At 38.9% G+C, this 24,548-nt stretch overlaps 1 protein-coding gene across 1 annotated transcript; it reads left to right on the top strand.

Annotated features, from left to right (window-relative positions):
• Positions 1 to 5,374: 5,374 nt before the first annotated feature.
• Fundc1 (FUN14 domain containing 1) lies at positions 5,375 to 21,923 on the top strand. The gene is made up of 5 exons (XM_021153364.1): positions 5,375 to 5,549; positions 6,235 to 6,391; positions 9,580 to 9,655; positions 18,716 to 18,844; positions 19,495 to 21,923. Exons 1-5 carry the CDS (start codon positions 5,522 to 5,524, stop codon positions 19,570 to 19,572), a joined length of 468 nt encoding a protein of 155 aa, XP_021009023.1. The 5' UTR covers positions 5,375 to 5,521; the 3' UTR covers positions 19,573 to 21,923.
• The last annotated feature ends 2,625 nt before the right edge of the window (positions 21,924 to 24,548 follow it).

Raw genomic sequence — 24,548 nt, 5'->3', positions numbered from 1 at the left:
ATGTTTAGGTATAGGCACTGAATTCCTGATAGTTCCAAGACTTTTATCATGAATGGATAATTGATTTTGTCAAATACTTTCTCAGCATCTAATGAGATGATCATGTTTTTTTTTTTTTTTTTTTGTCTTTGAGGTTGTTTATATAGTGGATTACATTGATGGATTTTCATATATTAAACCATTCCTATATCCCAGGGATGAAGCCTACTTGATCATGATGGATGATCATTTTAATGTGTTCTTGGATTTGGTTAACGAGAATTTTGAGTATTTTTGCATCGATATTCATAAGGGAAATTGGTCTGAAGTTCTCTTTCTTTGTTGGGAATCTATGTGGTTTAGTTGTCAGAGTAATTGTGGCTTCATAGAATGAATTGGGTATAGTACCTGTTGTTTCTATTTTGTGAAATAGTTTGAAGAGCATTGGAATTAGGTTGTCATTGAAGGTCTGATAGATCCCTGCACTAAACCTATCTGGTCCTGGGCTTTTTTTGGTTGGGAGACTACTTATGACTGCTTCTATTTCTTTAGATCATTAATCTGATCCTGATTTAACTTTGGTACCTGGTATCTGTCTAGAACATTGTCCATTTCATCCAGATTTTCCAGTTTTGTTGAGTATAGTCTTTTGTAGTAGGGTCTGATGATGCTTTGGATGTCCTCAGGTTCTGTTGTTATGTCTCCCTTTTCATTTCTGTGTTTGTTAATTGGACACTATCCCTGTGCCTTCTAGTCAGTGTGGCTGAGGGTTTATCTATCCTGTTGATTTTCTAAAAACAAAAACAAAAACAACAACAAAACCCACAGTTCGTGGTTTGTTTGATTCTTTGTATAGTTCTTTTGTTTCTACTTGGTTGAGTTCAGCCTTGAGTTTGATTATTTCATGCTGTCTTGGTGGATTTGCTTCATTTTGTTCTAGAGTTTTAGGTGTGCTGTCAAGCTGCTAATGTGTGCTCTTTCTAGTTTCTTTTTGGCGGCACTCAGAGGTATGAGTTTTCCTCTTAGAAATGCTTTCATTGTGTCCCATTAAGTTTGGGTATGTTGTGGCTTCATTTGCATTATACTCTAAAAAGTCTTTAATTTCCTTATTTCTTCCTTGACCAAGTTATCACTGAGAAGAGTGTTGTTCAGCTTCCATGTCAACGTTGGCTTTGTATTATTTATGTTGTTATTGAAGATCAGCCTTAGTCTGTGGTGATCTGATAGGATGCATGGGATTATTTCATTATTTTTGTATTTGTTGAGGCCTGTTTTGTGACTGATTATATGGTCAATTTTGGAGGAGGTACCATGAGGTGCTGAGAAGAAGGCATATCAATTTGTTTTGGGATAAAATATTCTGTAGATATCTGTTAAATTCATTTGTTTCATAACTTCTGTTAGTTTCACTGTGTCTCTGTTTAGTTTCTGTTTCCAGGATCTGTCCAATTATGAGAGTGGGGTGTTGAAGGCTCCCACTATTATTGTGTGAGGTGCAATGTGTGCTTTGAGCTTTACTAAAGTTTCATTAATGAAGGTGGATGCCCTTGCTTTTGGATCATAGATATTCAGAATTGAGAGTTAATCTTGGAAGATTTTACCTTTGATGAGTATGAAGTGCCCTTCCTTGTTTTTTTTGATAACTTTGGGTTGGAAGTCAATTTTATTTGATATTAGAATGGCTATTCCAGCTTGTTTCTTTAGACCACTTGCTTGGAAATTTGTTTTCTAGCCTTTTACTCTGAGGTAGTGTCTGTCTTTGTCCCTGAGGTAGGTTTCCTGTATGCAGCAAAATGTTGGGTCCTGTTTATGTAGCCAGTCTGTTAGTCTATGTCTTTTTATTGGGGAATTGAATCCATTGATTTTAAGAGATATTAAGGGAAAGTAATTGTTACTTCCTGTTATTTTTGTTGTTAGATTTGAGATTCTGTTCTGTGGCTATATTCTTTTAGGTTTGTTGAAGGATTACTTTCTTGCCTCTTCTAGGGTCTAATTTCCATCNTTGTGTTGGTGTTTTCCCTTTATTATCCTTTGAAGGGCTGATTTTATGGAAAAATATTATGTGAATTTGGTTTTTTCATGGAATACCTTTGTTTCTCCATCTATGGTAACTGAGATTTTTGCTGGGTATAGTACCCTGAGCTGGCATTTGTGTTCTCTTATGGTCTATATAACATCTGTCCAGGATCTTCTGACTTTCATAGTCTCTGGTGAGAAGTCTGGTGTAATTCTGATAAGTCTGCCTCCATATGTTACTTGACCTTTTTCCCTTACTGCTTTTTATATTGTATCCTTATTTAGTGCATTTGTTGTTCTGATTATTATGTGTTGGGAGGGATTTCTTTTCTGGTCCAGTCTATTTGTAGTTCTGTAGGCTTCTTCTATGTTCATGGGCATCTCTTTCTTTAGGTTAGAGAAGTTTTCTTCTATAATTTTGTTGAATATATTTACTGGCCCTTTAAGTTGAAAGTCTTCATTCTCATCTATACCTATTATCCTTAGGTTTGGTCTTCTCATTGTGTCCTGGATTTCCTGGATGTTTTGATTTAGGATCTTTTTGCATTTTGCATTTTCTTCGATTGTTGTGTCCATGTTTCCTATGGAATCTTCTGCACCTGAGATTCTCTCTTCCATCTCTTGTATTCTGTTGCTGATGCTCGGATCTATGGTTTCTGATTTCTCTCCTAGGATTTCTATCTCCAGAGTTATCTCCCTTTGTGATTTCTTTATTGCTTCTACTTCTATTTTTAGATCCTGGATTTTTTTTTCAATTCTTTTACCTGTTTGGTAGTGTTTTCCTGTAACTCTTAGGATCCCTTAGGATTTTTTTTAGGATCCCTTAGGATCTCTTAGGATCCCTTAGGATTTTTGTGTTTCCTACTTAAGGGCTTCTAGCTGTTTACCTGTGTTTTCCTGTATTTCTTTAAGGGAGTTATTTATTTCCTTCTTAAAGTCTTCCATCATCATCATGAGAAGTGACTTTAGATCCATATCTTGCTTTTCTGATGTGATGGTGTATCCAGGACTTGCTATGGTGGGAGAGTTTGGTTCTGATGATGCGAACTAACCTTGGTTTCTGTTGCTTCTGTTTGTATGATTGCCTCCTGCCATCTGTTTATCTCAAGTGCTTGCTGCCCTCAATGTATCTGATTGGAGCCTGTCCTTCCTATAATCCGGATTGATTCAGTACTCCTCAATGTCCAGGTTTCTCTGTGATTCTATGATTCCGGGCTCCTGTGAACCTGAGATTCTGGCTGTGTCAGAGTTCTTGGCAGTCAAGCTTCCTCTGAGACCCTGAGGTCCTGGAGTGAGCAAGCTCCTGCTATCCTGGTATCCTAGTATCCTAGTATCCTGGAATCCTAAGATCCTGTGCATGTTACAGCGTCTGGAAGTGGTGTCTCCTCTGGGGACCATGGGGCTGTCTGGTCTGTTTGAAACCAAGGTATAACAGCACTGATCAAAAGGAACCTGAACAGCTCGTCAGGCAGGGCTCCCAAGTCCTTGCTCCTGCTGCCATAGGCCCTTCACGATTGGTTTGGAACAGATGTTGTGTCCACTCACCAGTGATCCTAAGATCCTGGGTGTGCTAGGGTGCCTGCAGCATGGAGAGTTCTCTGTGGACTGTGGGAACATCCGCCGAGTTTGTGCCCAAGGTGGCTAGGAGCTGGCACTGACAGGAAGGGACTTGAGCCCCTTATTCAGGTGGGTTTCATGCATTCCTGCTGCTGGCACAGGCCCGTCAAGATTGGTTTGGAACTGATGTTGTCTTCCACTCACCAGTGATCCTAAGATCGTGTGGAGAGTCCTTTGGGGACCGTGGGACTGTCTGCAGATCGAGCCCAAGGTGGTATGGAGCTGCCGCAGACCGGAAGAGATAGAATGCATATTTAAAATAAGTTTGGTGCTGATTTATGTGAACTTGGGTTAGCTTTTTGGTATCCAACATGTTTTTATACTCTTCAGAATCCATGGAAATTTGTGGTAAAAAAAATTAGACTTTATCCCTATTTCACATTTAAATAATAACAATTGTTAAATCACAGCTTTGTGGTGAATGTCAGTAATCACAGCACTGGGGAGAGTGAGACAGAGGAATCCAGCATCAGAGGCCAGCCTGAGCTACATAGTGTGACCATGTGTACAAACAAACAATCCTAATACTGGAGAGGCAGAGGGAAGTAGGTCTGTGCAAGTTTGAGGCCAGAGTGCTCTACATAGGGAGTTCCAGAGAATCTTAGGTTATGTGAGATGTTGTCTAAAAATGTCTCATGAGAGGCTCTGCCAGTGCCTGACAAATACAGAAGTGAATGCTCACAGCCATCCATTGGACTGAGCACAGGATCCCCAATGGAGGAACAAGAGAAAGGACCCAAGGAGCTGAAGGCATTTGCAGCCCCATAGGAGGAACAACAATATGAACCAACCGCTATTCCCAGGATGCCCAGGGACTAAACCACCAACCAAAGAAAACACATGGAGGGACCCATGGCTCCAGCTGCATATGTAGTAGAGGATGGCCTTTTCAGTCATCAATGGGAGGAGAGGCCCTTGGTCCTGTGAAGGCTCTATGCCCCAGCATAGGGGAATGGCAGAGCCAGGCAGCAGGAGTGGGTGGGTTGGTGAGCTGGAGGAGTGGGGAGGTGATAGGGGGAGGAGGGTTTTCAGAGGGGAAACCAGGAAAGGGGATAACATTTTAAATGTAAATAAAGAAAATATCTAATTAAAATTTTTTCATTAAAAAAATACCTTTAAAATATTTTCCTTGACACTTGTTAAAATAGTGGGTCTATTTTAATTTGGAATACAACAACAACAACGAAAAGCTGGAGATTTATAGTGCATAATCTGAGGGGATCGAAGTGTAGAGTCCTACCAAGAGGAGACATCAAGAGAGTTTATTGCTGAGCTAGTTTAATAGGGTTCTTACTGGAGAATGTCTGGGTTATTAGACATCAAGCGAGAAGTGGGCCTGAAATTTCTGTTAAAGCCAACAGAATTCTTGCAAGAACTAAAGGCCAAAGATAGGGCCTGAAAAAAGAACACCTAATCAGAAAGACAACTTCATTGAAGCATCCTGACTAAAGACTTGTTAAGGACAGTCCTCCAACACTAAACTGATTATCTTGTTCTATTACCCTTAGCCGCTCCTCCCTCCATTCCTTTAGCGAAAAAAAAAAAAAAAAACCAAACCAAAACAACAAAAAAAGCAAAAACAAAACAACAAAAAACTCTTAGAAACTTAGAGCAGGTTGGGGTAATGCCCAGGCTACAGTGGAAAAGAGCACGGACTACATTTCCCATAAGCAATAGGAGGGCGGGGACCCAGCTATTCCATCACAAATCCCAAGCCTTGCGGCTGCGCACAAATTGTTGAAGGTCGTGTACAGGGAAGAGTGGCGGTGACGCGACTGTGTGGGCGGGGCGAGGAGGAGGAGGCTGAGGAAAACGAGAGACCATAGACTTCCAGCTCGGCCTAGAGCGTCCTTTAAAGTGGTGGGGAGAGGCGGGCAGGGACCACCCCCAACTGGCCGCTGGCGGTATCATGGCATCCCGGAACCCCCCTCCCCAAGGTGAGCAGCCAGGGCCCGAAGTAGTCTCTGGGACGCTGCCCACAGCACTCGACCTTTTATTGCTATGGTGTTTCTCCCTTTCCCTCCTCCAGTGTTTCTGGGGTTCTGTCGCTGTACAGCCCCTTTGCGAGAGCCCCTTTGAACCAGAGGTCTCCTTTCCCTCTCTACGAAATTTAGCATGCTCACCTACACCTAACCAAGGCTAGACCCTGCCCTGCCCCCACCTCGAGCCCTTCTCCATCTTGCAAAATTAGGAGGGTTGGCGGGTTGATTTCCATGGTTGGTTGCGTTTTAGTCCTGCTCTGATTTCCTCTTGCTAGGTTCCTGACCTTTCCCTTCATGGAAGGATCATCCCCTCACCCCCTTTTCCCACAGATGGAAATGTACCCTGCCCTGACCTTATTCTCTTTGTGCGGGTGACCGCCCACTGCTTTGTAATTCAGCTGGCCTCTGGCTGCGCGTCCCTAAGCCTTGGGAAAGGAAATGCTGATGCTGTTGCTAGGCCCTTTATGCTTGAGGCCCTAGTCCAGATCGAGTTAATCACACTCCTTCGTTTACATCTGGGCCTTTTTAGTTGTAGACCAGACATGACAGTGTGTTGTCCCACAGGTTTTATGAAAACAGCTTGTGAGACGTTTCAGACTGTAGAATGAATGATTTTTTTTTCCATTTTGTATTTTTAAAGACTATGAAAGCGATGACGAATCTTACGAAGTGTTGGATTTAACTGAGTATGCAAGAAGACACCACTGGTGGAATCGAGTATTTGGCCACAGTTCCGGACCTATGGTAGAAAAATACTCAGTAGCTACTCAGATTGTAATGGGTGGCGTGACTGGCTGGTGAGAACATTCTTTTCATTAAATTTTAGTGGGAACCTGGCTCTTGTCCTTTTGTAAATGGCACAGCCTCCGTAAATCTTCAGTGGCTCCCCACTTTTAAATTCCAGAATAACACAACTCTGGGGCTTTTCCCTGATCTAATTGGTTGTATCAGCCTTCAGATAGTCCTGGTTGGATTTTGATGATTTCCCCTCTGTCAAAGGCCCACCATAGTTCCATTTACACCCTTTACCCTTCCTTTAATTCATTAACACATTTCCAACTTAAGCAAGTTAATTATAAGTAAGTTGTTACTTGCTATTCAGTGCCAATAACTGGAAAAAACATGAGAACTCCCATTGCAGAACTAGCCTCCAAGATTCTCAGCTCTGTACATAGAAGCATTAATGGTCTGTAAAAATTATTCACAATGATGCATCAGATTCCATATTTTTGTGTACTGGTTCTGATTATGATAGTGCTTTGAAGAAGATCTGAGAAGATTGCCTTTGCATTAGAATTAATGCAATGATTACTTATTATGCAATAATTTGGAGTACAATAAGGAGTGGGTAATAACCATTAATCAGGCAATAGCTCATGTAAGCACATGTTTACATTGTTGTTACCATGTATTTTAATTCTATTACTTTTGGAATAAAATATTAACCAGATAAAAAGGGGCAGAAACAGTTCAGTATTTTGAAATATGTTGATGACTCTTTTTTTGAAGTGACAGTGAGTAAGTCGTAAGCGTTTGTTTTTTTTTTCTTTACATTTTAAGGTAAATTCATCTTGTGCTAATTAAAATATTTACATACTTCCTCTTGGCATGGGAAAATGACATTTATTCATGTGTGTTTTTTATGAACCTTGGAATAATGATGCCCCCATGCCTTCTTGTAAATACCATTTTATAATTTAAAACAAAGAACAATTATGGTGAAGAGTCCATGGAGCACAGGCACAATATTAATACTGCTTTGTTGAAAAATCATACAGTTAGAAAGGAAATTTCTGCTGAGGGCCTTGGTCAATTAGATGACTCACTGTAGGATGACTACAACTCTGCCCCCTTAAATGCATTTATAATTTGGTGCCAGAGGTGATTGGTTAGTGAGAATCATGGCCGAAAGCCAGATCGTTGCACATTTTCTTCTTACACACCTAACCTGCTAAGAAGGCCCATAATTGCCAGGTTTTCCTGAAAACCCTAATGGCAGAGCAGAAGTTAGTAGGGCCATCTTAGTGACTGGTACACAGCTTGTGTAGCTGTAGCATTCAACCTGGGGTTTAATGAAGACCTCACTACTTGCTTTTTTTTCTTTTTTCTTTCTTACTGACTCCTGTATAAGAAACATATTCTTGATAATAATAACAATAACAACAACAACAATAAATTTGGATTGTCAGTATCAGACAAGTATTTAGCCCAGGAGCTATGTAGTTTGTGGGTATTTGTTTTTTACATCCATCTATTTGTGTGTGGGGCACAGATGTGTCCCAGTATATATGTGGAGGTCAGAGGACAGCTAGTAGGAGTTTGATCTTTACCATGTGGGTTTTGGGGATCAGACTGGGGTCTTTAGACTTGGTAGCAAGTGCTTTTACCTGCTCAGCTCTCTCTATGACCTGATCTGTGTAATAGGACACTTATATTCAGGTGGCTTGTTTTTGTTTTTGTCTTATGTGGGCACAAATTCAGGACCTTGCAAGCATTCTAACTCTAAGTGATATTGCCAGCTACATAGGTGATTTGTTGTAATGACTTGAACTGTAGTTTAGATTCAGAGTAGAAAACATTTGAAATCTTTTTAGGATATAACATTGATGTGATATTGTGGCATAAAAGAGGAACAGTCAATATAGGCATAAACCTAACTTAACACTTGAGACCGACCAACTCAAGACATGAATAGCTTAAGGAGATTGGATTTAGCCATAAGTTTTTGATAATAAGAAATGAAAACTAGTATGCGAATAGGTGGTTGCTAGGAGACCTGGAGGCCTTGAATACTGATTCTGCTTTTAGAGTGTGACCCAGAAGCAAAGCTATGGAATCCCAACATTACATTCCAAAGGTAATGATGCCCCTAAGAGTGGAAAGGAGGGCTGGCAAGATAGCTCAGCAAGTAGGCTTGATGCCAAGCTTGGTGACCTGAGTTTTATCCACAGGTACCACATGGCAGAGAGAACCAATTCAAGTACATTGTGCTTGGACATGTGTGAATGTTTAGACACACAGACTACATAAAAAATTAATAATAAAAATAGGAAAGAGAAAACAGGTACTGTTTTCTAGATGGGGTATTTGAAGATAAGAATGGGAGTCTGAGATGAATATGACCTGGCAAATGGGGGATACTACCATTAGTTAGAAATTAGGGCCTCAGTAGCAGCTGTTTGGGCTCCGTTTGTGTCCCTGTGACATAACTCCTATTGAATTAAGGGCTACTGTGCTCCAGTATGACCTCATCTTGCTTAATTACATAAATAGTGACCTGATTTCCAAGTACAGTCTCATGAAGGACACTAATTTGGAAGACCAATTCAGGACACAAGACTAGGATTAGAAATCTGCGATAGTGAAGGGACCATGAGTGTGCTCAGGAGGTATAGGCTGACATTACAAAGTTAGATGAGACAAAACAATACAGAAAATTAATACTAGATAAGGAAGGTGTGAGAAATGTGGGCAGTGTAATCATCAAAGTGGAATAACACAAGGGGCAGGAAAGTTTTTCATAGGCAGGAAATTAATAACACAAAGATGTTGATGCATTTGAAACTAACTGCATTGGAGCTGGTTTGGATAGAGTGAGTGTTGCCCAGGTGTTATGAAACACCCTGACTGCATTAAGCAAACCAAACAAGTGACTACTGTGGGAAATTTTAGCTTACACAAATGTGGGAGTATAATGAACCCAAGTACTCCTGATTGTTTTCAATAGCTGCTCTTTTGCTTTTCCTTTTAAGTCTCCCTCTTCTCACCTTTTCCTCATTACGCAGCAAATCCTAAGACATTTTAGAGTTTGCATTTTAACCACCCTGTATGACTGAAGGAAAACACTGAATATTTCTGAGTGGGCAAAGGACACTATCAAAAGAAATTGAGACACATTAAGCTTTTATTAGGAAAGCAATAAAATGTAGACGAAATTTAGTACATCAATGATTGTTCTCATCTTTTGTTATTTCTGTCATTAAAGGTGTGCAGGATTTTTATTCCAGAAGGTTGGAAAACTTGCTGCAACTGCAGTAGGTGGTGGTTTCCTTCTTCTTCAGGTATGTTAAGACCTTTATATGTCAATGTTTGGACAGAGCAGAGAATGTTACCTATCAATTTCATTCCTGGTCATTTCAATAGAAGGTATAATTTTTCTTTTACACATTAGTTTATAGAAAAACCATAATGAGCTTTGAAAGCTTGTATCTGTCATGCAAGAAAACAAATACTTCTAGATTCTCTACTATGCTCACAGTGTGATGTGATGTCTGAGTCCGGTGTCGTTGCATACATCCATAATCCCAGCTACTCAGGAGGCCGAGGGAGGAGGACAACAAGTCCAAAGCAAGACATAATCTTCAAACCAAACCAAACCAAACAGATTTGGGGATGTATCTTAGCAGTTGAGCCTTTGAACTTTACCAGTATCCTGGGCTTATGGATGTGTGCAGCCATACCTGGTTTAGATCGCACTGTGTGTACATTATAGTTTTCCCATAAACTAATGCAGAACATTGAGCAACTAATAACATGTCTAACAATTTTTTTAAACTGAAGAACCAGAGCCAAGTGTGGGGGTATAGGCCTGGAATCCCAGCACTTCAAAGGCTGAGAGAAGTTAAGACAGAAGAATATAGAAATCCAGGCCAGCCTTGGGCTGCCAGATATATATTGAGACATTCTGGGGGAGAGAAGTCAGAAAGGAAGGAAGAAGCAGAAAGTGGAAATTTAACTTTAAAAAATAAAACCATAATCCTATCTATAGTCCTATTTCTGCAACAGGTGGATTAAAGTTTTAATTTTGTTCATGCTCTTTTAGGGGTAAAATCCTTTGCTATCAAGAATATTTATGAGGATATTATCTACCATTATGTCTGTTTGATATATATTTTCCTTAAAATAGCATTTCCTGAAGAAGCTCAAATACAGTAAATCTCAAAATTGAGGATCTCTGGGAATAAATGTTAGCAATTTTAAAGATGCAGAGAACTGTTAGTTATTCCAGATTTAAGAAATGATTGCTGTTCGTAGCAACCAGAATCTGACTTTAGTGCCTAAGCCATCGATCCTGTAATAACCAACAGAGTCATCTTAAGTGCAAAGAGATAATATTTATATGAATAAAGCGCTGGTGTAAGTAGTTTCCCAGCCAGCTGTTTTAAGGATATATTTTCGTTAATAACAATATTAAGAATAATATTTCTTGTGTTAGAAGTAAAATAATATGATTAATTTCTAAATTTGGTTATTTGGATGTATGCTAGTATTTATATAGAAGAGGATTTCACTTATGCTGATTTGGCTTGCACTTGTATAGAATGATACAGATGATATGATAGATAGACATAAGTCTGTCAGTAGTTTGAAAACTGAGTTGTCATTTCTGTTCAGTGCGAAGGGCACTAGACTGAAGCAGAGTGGACTAAAACTGTTGACAAAATTGAATTGTGTGTTTGTTTTCATCTACTTTTGCATGTTTGCCTCTTAGAAGTCTACTTCAGTTGTTCAGTATTCATTGTTCAAATCCACATTTTTATCAAGGTACTTCCTACTTTTCTAAGACTGTCATTTTTGAAGTCTAAAGCAGAAGGACATAGGTCCTGTCTGAGTCAAATCACTTTCACCCACAGATATAATTAGCCTTGAAAACACAGTAGGAGGGACCTGAAAGAAAAACTAGAGAAAGAAACAGCAGCTTTTAAGCTAATTAATTGCTTAACATGCTTAGGCCTGATTCCATAGTTCATAACATTTGCTTATAATTAAAGATAACTATTAGTTTGGGTTAAGACTTAAAGCTTTGCTGGTAACAATATTAAATGTTTTTCAGTAGATATTTATCTTATTGCCTTCTTAAAATAGACATTGGAGCTGCTCTGAGTACAGTAGTATTTACAACTAATGAGTCCTAGCCAATTACAGATTTCTCCATTATCCCTGCTTAACTTTAGAACAGTAGACAATGCTATATGAGTATTTCAGCTTTCTACAGTTATATGTGCCCATAAATAAGGGACACATACTTGTATAGGGCTTGTCAGAGCTTAATCCTCTACTCCTTCTATCCTGACTTTACCCCTCCCTTGAAGCAGCCTCTTTAACTTCTCACAGAGCCTCCTTTTCCCTGACTGATGAATTTTTGATCTTTCAGCTGCAGGAGTTCACTGCTGGCTTCACATTATGGAATATTCACTGTTCTTTTTGAGTCATCCTGTTCTATTTCCACCTGAATGCTTTCTGTCCCTCCCCCATGTCTTCTGGCCCCATCTTGAGTATTATTTCATAGTTATGCACCTATGATTAAGTGAGCTTCTTGATTCATGTTTTTTTTAATTGAAAATGCATACAATGCATTCTGATCATGGTTCCCCCTCTCCCATTCCTCCAAGATTCTCCCATCTCCATACCACTCAGCTCCTTACCTTCTTTCTCTCTTCAGAAAACAGGCATATAAAACAGAATAAAAATGAACAGATTCATTTTCTTTTTAATGCAGAAAAAGCAACAGAAACACTGAGGTTTAGACCCTTATTTCGAGTAAGGCATCTGGGATTGTTTTCTTTTGATGTATTCCTATTATCTCAGTCTTCTCTTGGAGGAATATGCATTAGGTAACCTGTTTAGTGTTCTGGAGAGGGCCGTCTTAGGATCTTCAGTCCTGCTAGTTTTCTAGGGGATTTTCCTCTCAGAACCATTCTGGATATTCCCTTTGCTTTGTCTTGGTTTCCTATTTTCAAGGGACATGCCTTTCCATTATTGCATCGTCAAATAACTTGTAGAGAAAATAAGTATGAACAGTGTAATTTTTGAGATTTTTTTTCATGTCTGACATTTTCATTTTGTCCCCCATTTGAGTAATAATGTAGCTGAGTTTACATCTTGCTGCATTGTCTTCAAGTTCAGTGTTGCTGTTTAAAGTCTCAAGCAGTTCTAGTGCCTGGCCATTTATTTGTATGCAGACCTCCCTCCCCGCCCACTCCCACCCCCCACCTCCCAGCAAATCCTTAGCAGATTTTGTGTGTGTTTCTGGTTTGTCACATTGTAGTCCTTGGTGTGGGCCTGCTCTTACCCATTGTAACCCTTTTCAACTCAAACACTTTTTTTTTTATATTAGCTAATAAGTTCCTGTTCTTTGTTTACTCTCAGCGCTGCCTGGCCAGTATATTTTCTATGATACGGATCTCCTAGACTGGCTGTCTAATTTTCATAGCTTAGCTTCCTGTTTTTTTAGTTCTCCTTTTGGTTTACTTTCTGGGAAATATTTTCAACTTCAGTTTCTAGCAGTTTTTCATTTCTACTTTTTATGTCTATTAATTTATTGTTACTGAGAATTCACTAGGCGAGCATTTTACCACTGCCATACATGTAGCACCAACCCTGTGCTTATTTAATTCCTATGAGATATTTATGATAGATAGATATATGAAGAGATTCAGAGGTAGACTGTGTTTATATGAAATTGACCCTCCTGAATTCCATTTTTGTTATGTAGGAGAGCACTAACATCAGTGGAAACCACTTTAACTGCTTGTCTGTAGCCCATGAAGATAGGAAGAAATTGTGTGCTTTGATGCCTTCTCTAATTTGAATTGAAAACAAAAGGTTCTTAAAAGCTCCCACAGAGGCTTGATATGTTAGGGTGGGAGGGATACCCAGGGGAGCTCAACCTTTTAAAGGAGAAGGGGGTGGGAGGGGTAACTAGGAGGGGAGCAGTAAGCGAGATGTAAAGTGAATTTAAAAAGAAGAATAACTGGTTTGTTTGTTTGTTTTTGTTTTTGTTGTGTTTTTTTTTAAAGAGTGACTGGGCTGAAATTTTTTTAAATTGCCAGGTGCTAGTTTGAAGTAATTGCCTTTTTTGGCCACAGGTCTTGGGTGTTGGGTCAAATGGTCTCTCATGCATGAAGTTCTCAGTGTCTATACAGAATGTTTATCTACCAGTTTATTTTTTTTCAGTGTTACAGACAACACTGCAGTGATAGCTGTCTGTTTGCAGTACTGGAGATTGAGCCCAGGGCCTCGTGTGTATGCCTGGCGGACCTTCCTCCACTGAGCTACAACCCATTTTCATCTTTCACATTCCTCTGAGACAAAACAAACATATTAAAGCCTTTTGATTGCCAAGTGCTTCTAGTAAGAATACATCGATTGCATTTCCATGTCAGTACTAAGGATTAAAATTAGGGTTTCATGCTGATATAGCAGACCCTTTGCCTACTGAGCCATTTCCTCTGCCATGTCTGCTTGCCTTTTTATTTCCTTCCTTCCGTCCTTCCTCCCTCCCTCCCTTCCATCCATCCAACTATTGATCCATCCATCCATTTTTCCTTTGCTTCCCTCCTTCTAGTCCATCCCCCCTCCCTTCCCCTCCTGTTTTGTTTTGTTTTTTTCTTGTGGCATTAGGGGTCAAACACAGGGCCTTGTACATATTTAAGCAAATGCTTTACCACTGAGCTACATTTTCAGCTCTTGTTTTGTTGTAAAACCTCTCCCTACAGCTTTTGCTTCCATAATTTTTGTTTTTGGTTGGTGTTTTGTTGTTTTGTTTTGCAATGTTAAGAATTAAACATGCAGCCCCAGCCCCTTTTCTAAGTGTGCCCCTCCCCTTCCTAGCTTGTATTAAAAACCTTCCAGTGGTGGCGAATGCCTTTAATTCCAGCACTTGGGAGGCAGAGGCAGGTGGATTTCTGAGTTCGAGGCCAGCCTGGTCTACAGAGTGAGTACCAGGACAGGCAGGGCTGTCAGAAAAAAAAAAAGAAAAAAAAAACACATCTGTGTCTGATGATGTGTTCCTGTTTAAGAACTAGGCACTAAAATTTGATGTAACTCTAAATTCTTAATGGGAGTCTTTATTTCAGAAAATCTCGCTAGTCTAAGAAAAAAAAAATTCTGAAAACCTGAAATTGGGAATTGGGGAGTCTTCCCAGTGCATCATTTATGGTGAGGCTGACAAACAGGAAGCCCCATCCTTACCTCCTTACCTCCTTACAGCTTCTAAGCAGAAATGAATCTTTGTCTGAAAGCTTGGTGCTATTTTTAACATGGTTTTTTTTGTTTTTTTGTTTGTTTATTTGTTTGGTTGTTTTTTTGAGTTTTGTTTTTGTTTTTGTTTTGGTTTGGTTTGGTTTTTTGGGACAGGGTTTCTCTGTATAGCCCTGGCTGTCCTGGAACTCACTTTTGTAGACCAGGCTGGCCTCGAACTCAGAAATCCTCGTGCCTCTGCCTCCCAAGTGCTGGGATTAAAGGCGTGCACCACCACCATCCGGCTAATGGAGAAGTTTTTATGCTAATAAAGCTTCTTTACCCAGTGTCATTAAATATTGAAGTACTGTAGGAAAGTCAAATACATTTCAAAAAGTGTTCCACTTTTCTCCAGTCTGCCTAGTTTGCATTTCTTTATAGTTATATAGATAAGTTAGAAGTGAACGTGTCAAGGAAATCTCATCTGTGGAAACCATTTTCTCATTTACTCGTAAACATAATAGGAACCATTGGGATAATCTAGTCCGGTTACTTTGTTGAGTGCTCCTTGAAACAGGTTGGTTAGCACAGTTTTGGAGATTTAATATTTATTCATGGTCTTTATTATCATTCACCCAGCATTTCTCACTCATCTTCTTGCATGACATTATTTGTTACCAGGGATACAGATATTCACAGTTTTTATAATCATATGGTCAAGGCCAAGCTGGATGGGTGCCTGTGGTGTGGTGAGAGTGCAGGAAAGGAACTTGGATTGCTTGGAGGTGTTGGAGAGGAGAACCCCAGAGGGACATTGAACTAATCGTCTAAAGGTTTCTTATCTCCCTGCAACTGTGTGATACTCTACTTCAGTGTGTGTTAACATGGGGAGCATTTTGGCTATTCTAACAATAACTAAAGCCATGCACATGCATAAAAACTTTGCATTTCAATAAAAAGATCTGTGGAAATTCAACCTACAGTTAAGTTCTATAAAGGTTACAAAGCAATCAACTAGTTTGAATACTTTGTAAGGCAACTTTTCAGTTTTTATCTAGAAAGCCTCCTTTAAAGTTCATTATCACTTCTCGGCCTATGATCCATATCCCTGTGTCAGGCTCTACCAGAAAAGTTTGATGACAAACAATTTGATCGCCTCTCTTGCTGAGGCCAGAGTCTGATGGGTACCTGGTGAGTGAGTATTAGGAAGAGCTTCAGGTAAACAAAGTCTACTGTGGAATCAGTCACAGAGACAAATAGAGCCTAAGGTGCAGGTCAGATGCTTTATATGAAATCAGATATTTTTGTTATTTGAAATATTTTATATGTGCTTAAAAGCCTTGGATGTGGTTAAAAGCCTATAAAGAATGTATCAGACTGATAGAAGTGACTTAATAGTAGTATATATAGTTTAATTATTTATTTCTTGTGTACTTATTTATATTTAGATTTTACTTACACTGGTTACATCTCCCTATTGTTCCTGTTCCAGTTTTGCCATTGGCCCAGTAGTTTCATGTAAGGGTTCTTAAGATGAATAAGCATTTAGCTATAGTTTTTATAAGAGGATTAATTATCTGAAATTTATTATGGAAAGCAATTACTATAAAGTTTTTAAATGAAAATGAAAGCCCATCGTTACTTCCCTTCCCTTTCCTACCTCCAACTCTCTCTACATACCCTGCTGTCAAACTTCATGGCCTCCTTCCCTTTGTTATTATTACATATAGGTATAAATGCATGCATTTAGTGTTGCATGTATGTATATGATTTCAGAGATGACAACTTGGAACCAGATACCCAATTAGAGTCTCTACTCTGGGGTTGACTAATTCTCCCCATTTCAGGAATCATCATTAGTTGCCTGTAGTTCTTTGTGTAAGGGTGGGGCCCCATGAGAAGACTTTCTCTTCCATTAGAGCTGTGTATTTGGTATTCTCACTGTTCAGGTCCTTTTTAAGCAGCTGTATTGGTGAGATTTCATGGGTGTAGCTTATGTGCCATTTGAAGGAGACAAGTTCTTACAGCAAATTTCCTGGTCCCTTGCCTCTTAGATTCTCCCCCTTTTATTCTGAGATATTCCATGAGCCTTAGGTGCAGCAGTTGTGTTATAGATGTATCCCTCATGTCTGAGTTGTGTTTTATAATCATATCCATCTGTTGCAAAGCAAAGGTGTTTTGATTATGGGTAAAAGCTACACTTATCTGGATATCAAGAGAAGTATTTAGAATGCAGTTGGGAATAATGATGATTAAAGTAGCAGTACTAGACTCACCTCTGAGGTCCATGATTTCACTACTTCTGTGGGGCTGGCTAGGTTTCCAGTAAGTACTAGACAGAATTTTCTTCCTGTTGAGCAGGCCTTAAGTCCAAATGGATAGCTATCTGTCGGTTACTACCACAATGTAAATGTCACTATTGTGCCTTTAGGGCTGTTACTACCACAATATAAGTGTCACTATTGTGCCTTTAGGGTTGTTACTACCACAATATAAGTGTCACTATTGTGCCTTTAGGGCTATCTTCTTATACTGGTAATTGTTGTGATTAATAGGTATAATGGATGGGTAGGACAGTTGGTTGCTTTTTTCCCCCTTGACATTTTGTATAGCACCTCCTGGTACTAAGAGAGCTAGTCCTCAGGGAGAAAGGTTCCAGATCATGTCTAGCTCAGATCCTTCAAGTCCTCTGTTTGAAGTGCATGGTGTGCTCAGCAATGTATACTAACTTTCAACTTCTGGGAGATTACCAAAGGCAGTAGCAATTGGCTATATTATTTTGGGAGTCTCTTGGACTCCTGAACAACTCAAGATGGCATTTTTCATCAGCTTTTGTTTAACAGTCAGTGGCTCTTGTGGGTAGTATTGTCAGCCTAAGTGGCATAACTTTATGAGTGTGTGTATACATATATGTATATATAAATGATAATGCATATTATATGTAAATATAATATGCATTATCATTTATATTGTACATTTTAGGTAAATAAAAAAATAATGTGATTCCTTATGGCTTTTTTCAAACATCCTTAGTTCTATTTTCTTTCTCATGCTCCTTGTTCTGTATTGACCTCCCCCGCCCCAGTTAAGCCTCATTGCCCATTTCTCTTCCCCATGCCCCTGCATATCAGCTGTATCCTGCTATTCCCATCTCTAGCACACCCTGTACTTTTGAGCCCCTTTTTCTTTCCTGATTTCTGTGGCTAGCCCAGGTTATATATTCAAATCTGAAGATTTGGAGGTAGGAACCACAGGTGAGAGAGAACATGTAGTATTGGTCTTTCTGGGTCTGGGCTACCTCATTCAGTAAAATGTTTCCTAGTTCGGTTTACCTGGAAATTCTTTCAATTTTCTTTACAACTGAATAGCATTCCATAGTATATATGTACCACATTTTCATTACCCATTCATCAGTTAGTTGTAGGACTTTTAAGTTGTTTCCATTTCCTACCTATTGTGAACAGAAGAGCAGTGCACATGGATGGCTGAGCAGGTATCTGTGGAGGAGATGTTGAGTCCGTTGGGCATTTGCCAAAGAGTAGTGTAGCTGCGTTATTTGGTGGAATTATTTTTAGCTTTTTTTAAAAAAAGAATTTTCCACACTGATATCCAAATAAACTACATCAGTTTGCAGTCTCACCAACAGTAAATGAAGGTTCCCTTTTCCCCATACTCTCTTCTTAAATTAAGTCGATTCAGAGCTAGTGAAGTGCCTTTATCAGGCTATTTGAAATTTCTTTAATAACTTGTCAACTGATTGCTTTCTGATTACTAGGTATTTCACATCTATTTAAGTCAAAGGTACTTTTTATTAGTCATACACTTGAGATAATCTGTCTTTTTAGCTGATTCCCTATTGTAAAGGGTAGGATGAAAGCTGTTATAATACAGCTTTTTGAATCTTTCCCGGCATGTACTATATTTTTCTTAATTCTGTGTTGCTTGCGTCTAAGGAGCTGGTTAGTTACTGTGTTAAAACTCTGCATTTTACACAGAGTAAGAAGAGTGGGAACAAAGTCCCCTTTGTTCGATGCCTATTGACTGAGTACATTGGCGAGTCAATAACAGCTTCTTACTTAGAAGCTCTGGGAATTCCTGCAAAACTCCATGGCCTGCCTTCTACTTCTGGGCTAGTATTCATTCTCATTGCATGTTTGCAGGTTGCCAGTCACAGTGGCTATGTACAGATCGACTGGAAGAGAGTTGAAAAAGATGTAAACAAAGCCAAGAGACAGATTAAGAAGCGAGCAAATAAAGCAGCACCTGAAATCAACAATATAATTGAAGAAGTAAGACAATGAGACTTTTTGCCTTCTGTTTTTTGATAATAGGTTTCATAGAAAGCATGATTGGGGATTACATTATCTTAATGATGTTTGAGCCAAGCATGGTAGCTCATACCTATCATTCTAGCACTTAGGAGACTGAATCAGGGGGATTGCTATGAATTATAGATCAGCCTGTTAGCTTGAGCTACAAAATAAAATTGTGTTTCAAGGCAAAGCAGACCAAAAAAAAAAAAAAAATGAAAGAAAGAAAAAAGAAAATAGTTGGGAATGTTATTTATCTGGAATTCAATAAATATGAAGTTCTTTTGAATACATACATACATTTTGATAAATACGAGTTTACCATGTGCAAGTATACAATTTAGAGGCACCATATCCATACATGCTTCTGTACAGTTATTTCCACTATCCATTTGCATAACTTAAAAATTTTATTAAGTACTATTTCCCTAAATTTCCCTTCCCCTAACCTTTATTTTGGTTTTGGGGCTGCCAGTTAATTAGAGTGTACATAAGTAGAATTGTGCATTTGTCCTTCTGTTGTCGTATTTCATTCAATGTAATGTAATCTAGTTAATATGTTAATATCTAATTCAGTGTAATATTTGTAGCATCATTATGAGTATTTTTATTGACACTTTGATTTTTAGGCAACAGACTTTATCAAGCAGAACATTGTGATATCCAGCGGCTTCGTGGGAGGCTTTTTGCTAGGCCTGGCATCTTAAGGACTTGAAGGCTCTATGGTAGTGGATCCAACAGTGAGAGGAAGACTGTGGCAGCAGGGTTATCTCTTAATGGCACATGCTACCACTCTCCAAAGTAAGGAACAGCCGGCTGGACGATTGCAAATGCAACAGCTTAGCATTTTGCCACCTGAAGCTTACCAAGCTAGTATCTCCTGTAAGACAACCTATGTGCTGTGTACACAATAGTATTCTTGAGCAACCATGGATTTTGCAAATTTTTAAATTTAACATTTGTTTAGAAACTAGCCTATGATTATCATCACTGGATGTAGTGGAGACAGAAAAAGCTGTTACATGTACTGTCCAATGAAATATTACCCTATCTACTTTTCAAAGTTTTTTGTGCTTTACTGTCTAGTGCTAATAATTAAAGATTGTCTTATAGCTTCAATGTTATGGCTGATTTTTTTAAAGATGTGTTTGCAATAAACTGAAGGATTGTTTTACCCCTGTGTGGGAGGCAACAATAGAATTATTAAGATATTGAACTCTTCTGACATGTCAATCTTTAGTTAAGTTTTCCCCCTTCTCTTTCTTACTTTGCTTATGTGTAATATTTACATTAAAGGAGGATTTTGTAATGAAATACTACATGACTAAAACACTTTCCCCTTCTCTAATGTCTGCAGTTTTTGAAACGTCTCCTTGTATGTTCTAAATTTTCAAGTTTGTTTGCTTTGGTTATCCCTGAGCGCTTAAACAGAACTAATTTGGGAGTATGTCATTAGTTGAGTCATTGATATGCTTTATTAATTTCAAATGCATCTCATTTTTTATTTCTAAAAATCCCAATTATTTTTTTTGTCTCTTAACCAAAAGGTACAGGTTGCTTTAAAATACTTAATAGTATAATATGAACTTATTGTCTGAAGAAATGTGATTTTCTGTGTAGTCCTAAAATTATAGCTTAAATATAATTGCTTCCTTGATTATATGATGTAAACACTAGGGCTCTCAGGCATTGCTAGTGTTCCATTTCTTGAACATTAGGCCAGTTTACTTGTTTCTCTGGGCCAGCCTCACACTTGTTCCGAGCATCTCTTGTCCAAGAACAGCTTTCAATATTGTTATTCTTGTTCATAGAATTCTTGGCTGTCCCTGGGGAAAACAGCAGAACAGTATAGGTTAGAGTCTTCAGACTGGAAATATTGCAGCTACTCAGACTATCTTCCTGTGATAGGACACTCCCATTGTATACTCTGTGTCTTGTAAATGTGTCATTTCATATTTTTGATATTGGTTACAAGCTGTGTGCTTGTACTGTCTTGAAATTCTTTAAATTCAAATGTACAATTGAATTTTAGTTTCTTTTATTCTCATTAGTGCCTCATATAGAATGCTGAATAAAACTCAGTTTCTTAATATGAAGTGATTGTGCTTATAAATCCTTGTTATTCTTTTTTGAGCTTTTCTCCATTTTCTCTAGCTAAACCTTTCATTGTTATAAAATTAAAAGGAACAAATATCTTGATTGTGTTCAGGTCATGTCAGTAGAACCATGAGAACCTGGCCCTGCTTCTGAGTACCACACCTGGGTGTTACTGTGCAGCAAGGCAGGCTACTTCAAGGAAGTCCAGTCTTTTTCTTTTGAAGATGGTTATATTGTCTGTTCTTTGGGTGATATGTCAGAAGAGTAGGGAAACACAGTATGTCTGCTCTCAAGCTTTCAATTAGAGGCATTACAATATTCCAGTACTGAAGAATTCATATTGTAATTTGGGAGCTATTCAAATACGGTGTTGACTGGAGAGAATTTCCTTTAAGAGTCCAAATATACAAATGAAAACAAGACTTGGAAATGGTGGTATACTGCAATAATTCCAGCATACAGAAAGCTGATGCAGGAGGATCAGAGTGGCTGGGGGCTATAATGGGTATGTAGTAAGCTCCTGTCTCACACAACAAAGGCTGAGTGTGAATGGTGTTCACCTTTAATCCCAAGCACCTGGGAGGCAGAGGCAGGCAGGCCTCTGAATTCATGGCCAACTTGTTCTACATATTGAATTCTGGGCTAGCCAGGTATATGTAATAGACCCTATCTCTAAAACCCAAACCTAACAAAACATCAGCAGCAACAACAACAAAAAACAGGTAATAAAAGATAACACTTTTATTGTACACTTCTAAGTCTCTTGAAATGTTTGAAATGTTTTGTATGTAAATGTAAGTTGTTTCCAGTACTCTGCCATACCTTCCCCTCTCTCAGTCTTCTTGTTTGCCCTTCTGGCTATGTTGTTTCTTCCTCTAGGTTGAGCATTACCTGAAACAATGTGTTACTCAATCTCTTAACTTGTATGACATATGCACTGACTAAATTTCCCTTATCTGAACTCTTGGCATCAGAAGTATTTTTTTTTTTTATTTCATGTTTTGGAATATTTCCTGTTGTAGTTTTTTCCCTTCTGTTCCTGTGACAAAATAACAAGAAACTTAAGGAGGGAAAGGTTTATCTTGGCTCTGGTTCTCAACCTATGGGTCATTACCCTGTTGGGATCACATATTCATCTGTTCATATCATAGCAAAATTACAGTTATGAAGTATCAATGGACTAATTTAATGGTTGGGGGAGGGTCACCACAACAGGAGGAACTGTCTTAAAGGATCACAGTGTTAGGAAGGTTGAGAATAACATTATACTATGAGCCATCAGAGTGGTAAAGTCAAGGTTGCAGAAGCATGAAGCTGCTGCTATCACATCTGCAGTCAGAAAGAAAGCTGCTCAGCACACACATTGTCTCCATGTACCCCAACAGTAATGGTAATTTTTTATAATACTTTTTTTTATATTGCAGTTAAGGAGGGTCAGGAGCTTCTCTTGGGGTTGCTGTGTAAGTTTGTGTGCCTGCATTTGACTGGGACCTATCACATGTGCTAAGCTGTAGAATTTTCTATTTGGATGTGTCATGTTGGTACTGACAAAGTATCTATTTGGAGAATGTTTTGGATTTTGGATTTCATTTTAGGGTTATACAATCTGTCTAGTGCTTTGCCTGTGGTAGCAAGACCACCGAGAAAGAAAAAAAAAACAAAACCACAGACTCAATTCAAATTGCAATTAGCTGAATTTATTAAAAATTACTAGCAGGGTGACAGGCTTAAAACCCAATTGAAGGCATGTGGAACAGAAGGGAAGGATTTTTAAAGGTGGAGACCACAGTTAGCTTGTTTCTGTGGAATCTGTAGCTGCATGAGAAACTACTTCATTCCCCTCGGCTGCATAAGAAGCTCTCTCCCCTGAATACTGTGTTAATTAAGCAGGTTTTTACAGAAGCCAGAGCAAGTGGTTAATTATCTCACAGCAGTTATACCATTATGGGAAGGGTATAGGTTGTTAGAAGCTCATCTTTCAGTAACTTAGGGCAGAGGCCAGTGGCTACCAAGGGTACCTGGTACAGAATGGAGTTTCCTTAGCCATTGAATTCCACATTGGCTCCAGATCATATGAGTCAAATCAGTGATTCATGTTGAGGCACGTGTTGATTCTGAACCTATACAGCAAATATTTTAACAGTTTACTTTTTTAATGAGATGGCATAATTATAATTCACTAGCCCATTACATTCTGCATTAGCTCTAGAACAGTGGTTCTCAGCCTTCCTAATGCTGCGACCCTTTAATATAGTTCCCTATATTGTGGTGACCCCCCCAACCATAAAATTATTTTCATTGCTACTTTATAACTGTAATTTTGCTCATGGATTGTTATGTAAGTATCTGTGTTTTCTGGTGGCCTTAGGTGACCCCTGTGAAAGGGTCATTTGACCCACAAAGGGGTTGAGAAGCACAGCTCTAGGCGAATGAGTTGAATCTTGGGAATATAATTCTAAGTCTCCTGATAGTTATAGTGTTTGACACTGACTTCCACAAATGAGCATTAGGATGTATAAAGCAGCAAGGAGAAAATAAACATCTGATTCACTCAGGAAACTTTGGTACCCATGAAGTAAGCCATTCAGATTCCAGCCCCCATCGTGAGTAGCACTTTTGCAAAATCTTATAACAAGTACTTATGATACTGAGGGAGTCTGGAGGCCAACATGGGTCCTGGTATGCCAATAGCCACCATAGATAACCATTTTCCCTTTTGCCAGAAAGAAGAAAAGCGACTCAATTTTGTAGAGCAGAACTAGTTTCCTTTAGACCTAACATACTGTTTTCTATAACTGCTTCTCAGCTGAAATTAGAACATCGTTGTCAGGACTCAAGAAGACTGGAATGCTATTCACAGGCCAGGAAAAGGCAGGGCATATTTGCTTTGCTGCCCAGGTTATGCTGGGCCACTTGGGCTATTAAAGTACAGGGAATTTGAAGTAGTATGAAATGCTGGTCCAAAGTGGGGACTCAATCTGGAAGGAAGTTCCATCAGAGCCCTCTGGTTTGCATCAGCTTTCAGCGAGTTCGGTGCTCTCTGTTTCTGAAAGACAACTCCAGGCTCAGGATAGTTTGAGTAACTTAGGGGAGAATCTTAAATTTGAAATTTCCAGTCCTGTGGTCCTGGTTGTTGGGGTGGTGGGAAAAAAAATCCCAAGACTAGGGGTAGGAGAGAACCCACCCTCAGGAACAGGAAGTAATGTGAAGAAACTTAGACCATTGACTGACACGAGCGGAGTACTTATGTGAAATCTACTTGACCTGTAACAGGTGTATCCAAGTCACAACTCTATGAGGCTTACATGAAGTTTTTTTAAGTTTACAAAAAAAATGAAATAAGCGTTTTAGAGCTATTAGCATTTCTACTGTTTGTAATCTGTACTGGAATCCTCATTATAGAAAAAGCAGTTAACAAGTATCTGTAAACAGCTGGAGTAGACTCATGCCTTTGAGCCATAGCAAAAGCTTGGGAATCCAAAATATGATTCTGGCTTAAAGGCATGAATATTCTTCTCTCTATCCAGAGGGCCAGAGATATTGAACAGAGATGTTTTCAGTGGATGAGAAGCACTTTTAAGTCTAT

This window comes from Mus caroli, chromosome X, assembly GCF_900094665.2.
Source record: "Mus caroli chromosome X, CAROLI_EIJ_v1.1, whole genome shotgun sequence".
NCBI lineage: Eukaryota > Metazoa > Chordata > Mammalia > Rodentia > Muridae > Mus > Mus caroli.
The sequence above is the reverse complement of the archived record's forward strand: the minus strand, read 5'-3'. Positions and strand labels throughout refer to the sequence as shown.